The 10,000-nt window shown below is 43.2% G+C and overlaps 2 protein-coding genes across 3 annotated transcripts in view; both read left to right on the forward strand.

Annotated features, from left to right (window-relative positions):
• Positions 1-9,144, forward strand: part of cnga1b (cyclic nucleotide gated channel subunit alpha 1b) — a 13,636-nt gene extending 4,492 nt beyond the window's left edge. For both annotated transcript variants that reach the window (XM_084428426.1, XM_084428427.1), the window contains exons 8-9: positions 1-1,100; positions 8,134-9,144. The exon at positions 1-1,100 is cut by the window's left edge and continues 51 nt beyond it. In XM_084428426.1, coding sequence (XP_084284552.1) covers positions 1-1,100; positions 8,134-8,352 — 1,319 coding nt within the window. In that variant the 3' untranslated portion in view covers positions 8,353-9,144. The remainder of the gene's footprint in view (positions 1,101-8,133) is intronic.
• A 188-nt stretch (positions 9,145-9,332) lies between these two features.
• nfxl1 (nuclear transcription factor, X-box binding-like 1) overlaps positions 9,333-10,000 on the forward strand; it is a 26,287-nt gene continuing 25,619 nt past the window's right edge. The window contains exons 1-2 of the mRNA XM_084428421.1: positions 9,333-9,390; positions 9,751-10,000. The exon at positions 9,751-10,000 is cut by the window's right edge and continues 41 nt beyond it. Of these exons, the coding sequence (XP_084284547.1) occupies positions 9,765-10,000 (236 nt within the window). The 5' untranslated portion in view covers positions 9,333-9,390; positions 9,751-9,764. The remainder of the gene's footprint in view (positions 9,391-9,750) is intronic.

Consider the following 10,000-nt stretch of genomic DNA (forward strand, 5'->3'; position numbering starts at 1 on the left):
GCTACATGCAGAGCCTCCAGTTCAAACTGGACCTGGCCTCCATGGTTCCCACCGACGTTTTCTACCTGGTCTTCGGCCTGAACTACCCGGAGATCCGCATGAACAAGCTACTCAGGGTCAATCGCCTGTTCGAGTTCTTCCAGCGTACCGAAACACGGACTAACTTCCCGAACGTCTTCCGAATCTCCAACCTCGTGATGTACATCGTGATCATCATCCACTGGAACGCCTGCATGTATTACTCGTTCTCCAAGGCCATCGGGTTCGGAACGGATGCGTTCGTGTACCCGGACACCACGGACCCAGAGTTCGGTCGGCTAGTGAGGAAATACGCGTACAGCATGTACTGGTCCACACTGACGCTCACCACTATCGGTGAAACTCCTCCGCCCGTCAAGAACTCAGAGTACTTCTTCGTGGTCACGGACTTCCTAGTCGGCGTCTTGATTTTCGCCACTATCGTCGGTAACGTCGGTTCGATGATCACCAACGCGAACGCGGCACGCGCAGATTTCCAAGCTCGCATCGACGCCATCAAACAATACATGAGCTTCCGAAAGGTCACCAAAGATTTGGAGAAACGGGTCATTAAATGGTTCGATTACTTGTGGACCAACAAGAAGGCGGTGGATGAGAGAGAAGTCCTGAAGTACCTGCCGGACAAGCTGCGGGCGGAGATTGCGATAAATGTGCACCTGGACACGCTTAAGAAGGTGCGCATCTTCGCGGACTGCGAGGCCGGGCTCCTGGTGGAGCTGGTGCTGAAGCTGCAGCCGCAGGTCTACAGTCCCGGAGACTACATCTGCAAGAAGGGCGACATCGGACGCGAGATGTACATCATTAAAGAAGGGAAACTTGCTGTGGTGGCGGACGATGGAATCACGCAGTTCGTGGTTCTCAGCGACGGAAGCTACTTCGGGGAGATTAGCATCCTCAACATCAAGGGCAGTCGCGCAGGGAACCGCAGAACCGCTAACATACGCAGCATTGGCTACTCAGACCTCTTCTGCCTGTCCAAAGACGACCTGATGGAGGCGCTCACCGAATATCCCGATGCCAAGGCCATGCTGGAGGAGAAGGGTCGGCAAATCCTGATGAAGGTACGAGGCGCTTCACATTAAGGGTTCTCAGTTAAAACGGTGTCGTGTTAGCGGCCCCTAAGTTAATAAGTAATGATCTTTGCAACGGAACTGAATCAATCAAAACTAACTTTAGCAGAACAATAACTTTATTCTAGAGCTGCTGTAAAGCCTAAACAATCTCTGTTACTGTAATCTCCTATTATCACTGTAAAGCTGCTTTGAAACATCTATAAATGAAGGTGACTTGACTTGACTTGAGAGCAGTTGGGCCCTATGAAAGAATATAAAGTTGGAATATAAAATATAAGAATATAAAAGTGTGTGGGCCCTTAGAATCGTCCCAACTCCCCCCTTAGCGGCGCCTAACCCCTGGTTGGCGGTAATGCATTACAAGTAACTTGAGTTACGTAATCAGATTACTAGGGCTGCCCTCGACTAAAGATTTTTAGTAGAACGACTAGTAGTCGTTTATTTAAACCAATAGTCGACTAATTGCACGTTTATATTCATAAGCCATAAATCATAGTAATGCACCTTTAATTGGGTATATAAAATACATAGCCTAATCAGCGCTCAAATTCAAACATAAAGCTTGCCACGGCGCATCGGCAAATGAAATGAGTATGAATGTGTCATGAAAAAAAACAGGAGGAGACTGTCTAAACGTTTTAATTATTTATTGGTAATATTTTCTGTGTATTCGGCTGCAGAGATTAAGTCAACGATGCTGGCTCATCATCTCCACCTATATGCTTGTTTCATTTGGATTACATAATCTGAGAATATTTATTTTCCGTTTGAATCTGTTTATTCAAATGTAGATATTTTAAGCTTTCTATAGATCTATTTCTCATGTCTGTGAGGCAAGTATACACTGAGTTTCGGTTCATTTGTGTGATGCGCTCAAGTTCACTGAGACCGAAACGACAGAAAGCACCATTATTTTACAAAAGCAATACGTTTTGTTTTTTTATTGTGAGTTTAAAAATAAATAAAATAAAAGTAGACCCTTTACAGTTTGCATTACTCTTATCTGTATCATGACCAAAAATGACGGAGTATTTTAAGTTAAATGCAGTGATGTGTGTGTCAGTAAACGTTCTCCACACAAACACTTAGATATGCGCCTAATAATAGCGCACATTTAGGTTAGCATTAGATTGAGCGGTAAGAGCTTGTAAGTTGCTACTACTTACATGTTTTAAGTAATAAGCCATATTTGAGTTGAATGAATGATAGGCGAATTATTTGGAATGGATTTCCTGCTGTTAACGTAACAGCCTGCGTGATTTCGCCACTTACTGTGGAGTTTTTTTTTCTGCGACTAACCGACTAATAAAATCTTAGTCGACCAACTTTAGTCGACCTTACCTCTACTGCACTCTACTGTACTCTACCTCTACTGTACACTACTGTACTGCACGCTACCTCTACTGTACTCTACCTCTACTGTACACTACTGTACTCTACCTCTACTGTACACTACTGTACTGCACGCTACCTCTACTGTACTCTACCTCTACTGTACACTACTGTACTCTACCTCTACTGTACTCTACTGTACTCTACCTCTACTGTACACTACTGTACTGCACGCTACCTCTACTGTACTCTACCTCTACTGTACTCTACCTCTACTGTACACTACTGTACTCTACCTCTACTGTACACTACTGTACTGCACGCTACCTCTGCTGTACTCTACCTCTACTGCACTCTACTGTACTCTACCTCTACTGTACACTACTGTACTGCACGCTACCTCTACTGTACTCTACCTCTACTGCACTCTACTGTACTCTACCTCTACTGTACACTACTGTACTGCACGCTACCTCTACTGTACTCTACCTCTACTGTACACTACTGTACTCTACCTCTACTGTACTCTACTGTGCTCTACCTCTACTGTACTCTACCTCTACTGTACTCTACTGTGCTCTACCTCTACTGTACTCTATCTCTACTGCACTCTACTGTACTCTACCTCTACTGTACTCTACTGTGCTCTACCTCTACTGTACTCTATCTCTACTGCACTCTACTGTACTCTATCTCTACTCTATCTCTACTGTACTCTACCTCTACTGTACTCTACTGTACTCTATTGTACCTCTACGGTACTCTACCTCTACTGTACTCTACCTCTACTATACTCTACTGTGCTCTACCTCTACTGTACTCTACCTCTACTGTACTCTACTGCACTCTACTGTACCTCTACTGTACTCTATCTCTACTGTACACTACTGTACTCTACTGTACTGTACCTCTACTGTACTCCACTGTACTCTACATCTACTGTACACTACCGCACTCTACCTCTACTGCACTCTACTGTACCTCTACTGTACCTCTACTGTACTCTATCTCTACTGTACACTACTGTACTCTGCTGTACTGTACCTCTACTGTACTCCACTGTACTCTACATCTACTGTACACTACCGTTCTCTACCTCTACTGTACTCTACTGTACCTCTACTGTACTCTACCTCTACTGTACACTACTGTACTCTACCTCGACTGTACTCGTCTGTACTCTACATCTACTGCACTCTACCTCTACTGTACTCTACTGCACCCCTACTGTACTCTACCTCTACTGTACTCTACTGTACTCTACTTTACCTCTACTGTACTCTATCTCTACTGTACATCTACTGTACTGTACTCTACTTTACCTCTACTGTACTTTACCTCTACTGTACTCTACTGTACTCTACTTTACCTCTACTGTACTCTATCTCTACTGTACACTACTGTACTCTACTGTACTGTACCTCTACTGTACCCCACTGTACTCTACATCTACTGTACACTACCGCACTCTACCTCTACTGCACTCTACTCTACCTCTACTGTACCTCTACTGTACTCTATCTCTACTGTACACCACTGTACTCTGTTGTACTGTACCTCTACTGTACTCCACTGTACTCTACATCTACTGTACACTACCGTACTCTACCTCTACTGCACTCTACTGTACTCTACTGTACTCTACCTCTACTGTACACTACTGTACTCTACCTCGACTGTACTTGTCTGTACTCTACATCTACTGCACTCTACCTCTACTGTACTCTACTGCACCCCTACTGTACTCTACCTCTACTGTACTCTACTTTACCTCTACTGTACTCTACCTCTACTGTACATCTACTGTACTCTACTGTACGGCACCTCTACGGTACTCTACTTCTACTGTACTCTACCTCTACTGTACTCTACTGCACTCTACTGTACCTCTACGGTACTCTACCTCTACTGCACTCTACCTCTACTGTACTCTACTGTACCTCTACTGTACTCTACCTCTACTGTACACTACTGTACTCTACCTCGACTGTACTCGTCTGTACTCTACCTCTACTGCACTCTACCTCTACTGTACTCTACTGTACCTCTACTGTACTCTACCTCTACTGTACACTACTGTACTCTACCTCGACTGTACTCGTCTGTACTCTATCTCTACTGCACTCTACCTCTACTGTACTCTACTGCACCTCTACTGTACTCTACCTCTACTGTACTCTACTGTACTCTACCTCTGCTGTACTCTACTGTACTCTACCTCTACTGTACTCTACTGCACCCCTACTGTACTCTACCTCTACTGTACTCTACTTTACCTCTACTGTACTCTACCTCTACTGTACTCTACTGTACGGCACCTCTACGGTACTCTACTTCTACTGTACTCTACTGTACTCTACCTCTACTGTACTCTACTGCACTCTACTGTACCTCTACGGTACTCTACCTCTACTGCACTCTACCTCTACTGTACTCTACTGTACCTCTACTGTACTCTACCTCTACTGTACACTACTGTACTCTACCTCGACTGTACTCGTCTGTACTCTACCTCTACTGCACTCTACCTCTACTGTACTCTACTGTACCTCTACTGTACTCTACCTCTACTGTACACTACTGTACTCTACCTCGACTGTACTCGTCTGTACTCTACCTCTACTGCACTCTACCTCTACTGTACTCTACTGCACCTCTACTGTACTCTACCTCTACTGTACTCTACTGTACTCTACCTCTGCTGTACTCTACTGTACTCTACCTCTACTGTACTCTACTGCACTCTACTGTACTCTTCTGTACCTCTACTGTACTCGACTGCACTCTACCTCTACTGTACTCTACTGCACCTCTACTGTACTCTACCTCTACTGTACTCTACTGTACTCTACCTCTGCTGTACTCTACTGCACTCTACTGTACTCTTCTGTACCTCTACTGTACTTTACCTCTACTGTACACTACTGTACTCTACCTCGACTGTACTCGTCTGTACTCTACCTCTACTTTACTCTACTGTACTCTACCTCTACTGTACTCTACTGTACTCTACCTCCGCTGTACTCTACTGTACTCTACTGTACTCTACCTCCGCTGTACTCTACTGCACCTCTACTGTACTCTACTGTACTCTACCTCTACTGTACTCTACTGTACTCTACCTCCGCTGTACTCTACTGCACCTCTACTGTACTCTACTGTACTCTACCTCTACTGTACTCTACTGTACTCTACCTCTACTGTACTCTACTGTACTCCTTCAGCCTGAGGCTTATTCATTTCTCTTTTGGTGTGAAAGGGCCTTAACATTTGCAAAAATATAACTTTTTTTGTTGTTATTAAAAAACAAACAAGCAAGCCCAGCCCAGGTGAGAAAAGTTACATAAAAGTAATGTAACGCATTACTTTTCATAAAAAGTAACTAAGTAATGCAATTAGTTTTTGGGGAGTGACGCAATATTGTAATGCATTACTTTTAAAAGTAACTTTCCCCAACACTGCATGAGAGCAATGCGAAACTCATAGACTGTACAACAATAAACCCGTAGTGTTTCTGAAGAGCGTTTTTGAAGGCCAAAGTGGGCGGAGCCGTCCGTCGCCATCTTGGCCGCGTCACTCCCGGATAAACTAAAACGGGCAGCGAGGCGGATTAGCTGAGGTGACGTGACACTAACAGATAACAGACAAACGGCTAATATTCACCCCCTCACAGTCGTCATGAAGGGCAAAATTAGCTATATAGACCAAACCACTTTTTGCACCAGGCTGTAAACATGTTTATTCTGCTGTAAAGTTCAGCATTGTAACATGGGGGTCTATAGGATCGACTCTCTTCTGCAGCCTCTCTAGTGGCCAGTCGATGAACTGCAGTTTAAGTCATATCGGTGTTGGATTCAGGAGAGAGACCAGATAAGAAGGTTGCCGCTTGGTTGAACTCTATTGTAGAGCAGTGGTTCTCAAACGTTTAGAATCCAAGGCCAACTCAGAGGTCCTCCAATCTAAGCTGATGTGATCTAATCTGATGCTACTTCTGTCCGGTTTCAAGTCAAGTCACATTTATTTATATAGCGCTTTTTACAACACAGAGTGTTTCAAAGCAGCTTTACAGAGATAACAGGAAAATAAGGCAAAAAAAGTTTGTTTCCAGAAGAAAATAGCGTCATAGTCCAGCTTAAGTAAGTTCAGAGATGTTTCATTTTTGTTTTTAAAAGTTATTAATTTAGTTAATTTATATATATATATAGTTGTTCTGGAGTAAACCGTGATGTCATCATCCAGCTCAGGTCAGTTCTTGTATAATAGTGTCAATGCAGGCAGATCAATATTATTGTTGAATATTAAATTAAATGTTAAATTTAATGTCCCCAACTAAACAAGCCAAGCCAATGGCAACAAATGTGGAAAAAGGTGACAGTGGCCAGGCAGACACTGCATCAGGGCAGAATGGAGAAAACCTTGGGAGAACTCAGACTCAGGCTCAGTCTCAGTTCTCCTCTGGCCAACGAGCCAACAGTGTGTGATTATGATCCAGGCAGCATTACAGGTCAGAGGTCAGATTGGATCAGAACATTGCAAATATTTATCCAGTTCCCTCTGTTTGGAAGTGGGAGTCATCTTGCCGGTATGGAGACGAGTTTGAGGATCAGAGCCGATGGCTGTGGTGTGGATGAGGCCTTCGCAGGGCTGATGAGGCACTTCAGGGACGTGTGCAGGCGCAGGTCCACCATCTGATCTGGATACGGCCCGGATCCGGCTGACTTCAGTAAACCTCGGGATAAACAGAGAGACTAACATTAGCGTAGACGCCATTCTCCTTATGATGTAACGAGTACATCAGGTGTTATAGGAAGTGTTCCCGGTTCTGGCTGACCTGATCTATGCAGCCTAATAATCAATTAACTGATTTGAATAATAGAAAAGTATAATGTTCTCTATGAATGCTAGGTCAGAGAGATGTGTTAAAATGTATACGATGTTTAATAGGGAGCCAGTGCAGTGTTGACAGAACCGGGCTAATATGGTCATACTTCCTGGTTCTGGTAAGAACTCGAGCTGCTGCGTTTTGGACCAGCTGTAGTTTGTTTATTAAGCGTGCAGGGCAACCACCCAGTAGAGCATTACAGTAATCTAGCCTTGAGGTCATGAACGCATGGACTAATTGTTCCGCATTTGTCAATGAGAGCAAATGACGTAATTTAGATATATTTTTAAGATGGAAAAATGCGGTTTTACAGATACTAGACACATGACTTTCAAATGAAAGATTGGTATCAAAGAGCACACACACACACACACACACACACACACACACACTCACACCCACACACACACCCAGGTTCCTAACCGACGACTATGACAGAGCAGCCATCAAGTGTTAGACAGTATTCTGGATTATTACGTGTGGACGTTTTTTGTCCAATAATTAGAATCTGTTTTTTCAGAGTTTAGTAGGAAATTACTAGCCATCCAGTGTTTTATATCAGCTGTGCATTCTGTTAATCTTGTGAATTGGTGAGTTTCGTCTGGCGTGAAGAAATATAGAGCTGAGTATCATCAGCATAACAGTGAAAACTAATGCCATGTTTCCTAATGATATCTCCCAAGGGTAGCATGTACAGAGTGTGTGTGTGTGTGTGTGTGTGTGTGTGTGTGTGTGTGTGTGTGTGTGTGTGTGTGTAATGTAACCCCAGCCTGATGTAACTGTGAATGTTCTGATGTTTCTCCACAGGATAATCTCCTGGATCTGGAGCTGGCCAAGCAGGGCCCGGACCCGAAGGACATGGAGGAGAAGGTGGTGAAGATCGGCAGTGTTCTGGACGAGCTGCAGACCCGCTACGCACGCCTGCTGGCCGAACACGAGGGGGCTCAGGGCAAGCTGAAGAAGCGGGTCACTAAACTGGAGAAGAAGATCTCAGACTCGGGAGGAGTGGAGATCTCTGAGCCATGAGGGAACGAGACAAACCCAGATAAACTAACGAGTGCATCCTGAACAGAAGCCTTGTATATGTGTGGTCCACCTCGGGGTTATCCTGTCAGTCTGTGTTCCAACACTGCAAAAAATGCTTTTCTTGCTTAGTATTTTTGCCTTGTTTCCAGTCCAGATATCAAACATTTCTTAAATCAAGTACTAAAATGACATAAGATATTAAGTCTTATTTTCTGGGGAAATAAATAAAAATTAAGTGAGTTAAAACAAGCAAAATTATCTGCCAATGGGATAAAAAAAAAAAAACTTCTTTCTGTTTGAATTAAGATTATTTTTTAACGCCATTGACAGATAATTTTGCTTTTTTTTAAGCATCAACTCACTTCATTTTGATTAATTCTACCTGAAAACGGGACTCTGGACCCTGTTTTAAGATTTTTTTTTATATTTGGACTGGAAACAAGACAAAAATACTAAGTAAGAAAAGCATTTTTTTGCAGTGAACCAACAACATAGAATGAATAAATCTGCTAAATGCAAATGTAAGATATTGTACAGATGATTTGGTTAGTACTGGTTGTATCATGTTCTAAACATGTAATTTATTCTCTTTCATGAGAGAATATGAGGATAAAATAAATCCTTTTTTGTTAGCGGTAGTAGTTTCACTCAAACCTCTTTGTATTTAGAGAGAAACACTAATAATGATGCTGCTCTAGCAATATCAGTTAAAAGTTTAATCAAAGAACTAAATGGGCTCTGAAATAAAAATTTAAATACTTCTTCAATAAAGAATTTCTGACCAACCCATTTTATATGGCTTTTGTATTTATTTTGTACTTATTTATTTATCTTACTAATGATGGACTGATAATGTGAAAGGCAAACGTGTCTTTTAATCGACTCCATCTGAACACTGATGGGAGCTGTAGTTTTTTCTGAGAAGTTTCCGCCTGACTGTCAACTGTTAAGGACTACATCTCCCGTCATGCTCTGCGGCGCTGACGTCTTCCGCATGCGCGCCGATTCCTGAGCTGCTCGTCAGAGTGACTCGTGTCGGTAAGACTCTTTATTATTTGAATACAATTATTTTTCTTTACATTTCGCGTATTTTTCACATAATTATACACTGATTTATTAAATGATCTGGAGAAAGTACAGCCGCTTTTATTTGACAGCTGACATCAATCTGCTCTTCAGTGCTTTCACCTTGTTTACCGTTTATGTCAGTGATTTTGCCGTTTTTCATTTTATAAAATTTTATTTTACCCTTATGTACTATGTTTCATCAGTAATTTCAATCCTGCTTGATTAGTACACTGTTTCACCGTGTTTCATTGGTGATTTACAGCGCTTTGTGATCGCGTCAGATTCAGTCCCTCAGGTTTCCCGCCTGTTTGATGACGTGTGTTATTTTAGGAGTCTTCGTTGTCATGGATCCGGCCTGGAGGCAGCGGGGGCGAGGGCGGGGTCAGGGCAGAGGTCAGGTCACGTGTCCTCCCGGGCCTGTGAGGTCAGAGGTCAGAGTTGTGGCGTCTGAGTCCCGGTTCGAGGAGATCAGGAAGTGTGACCAGGCCGCCGCTCAGCGATTGGCCACTGAGCCATGCAGCTCTTCCTCTGATGATGATGATGATGAAGATGATGATGATGATGATGGGAAGCGAGGGAA

This window comes from Rutilus rutilus (genome assembly GCF_951802725.1).
Source record: "Rutilus rutilus genome assembly, chromosome: 13".
In the NCBI taxonomy this organism is placed as follows: Eukaryota; Metazoa; Chordata; class Actinopteri; order Cypriniformes; family Leuciscidae; genus Rutilus; species Rutilus rutilus.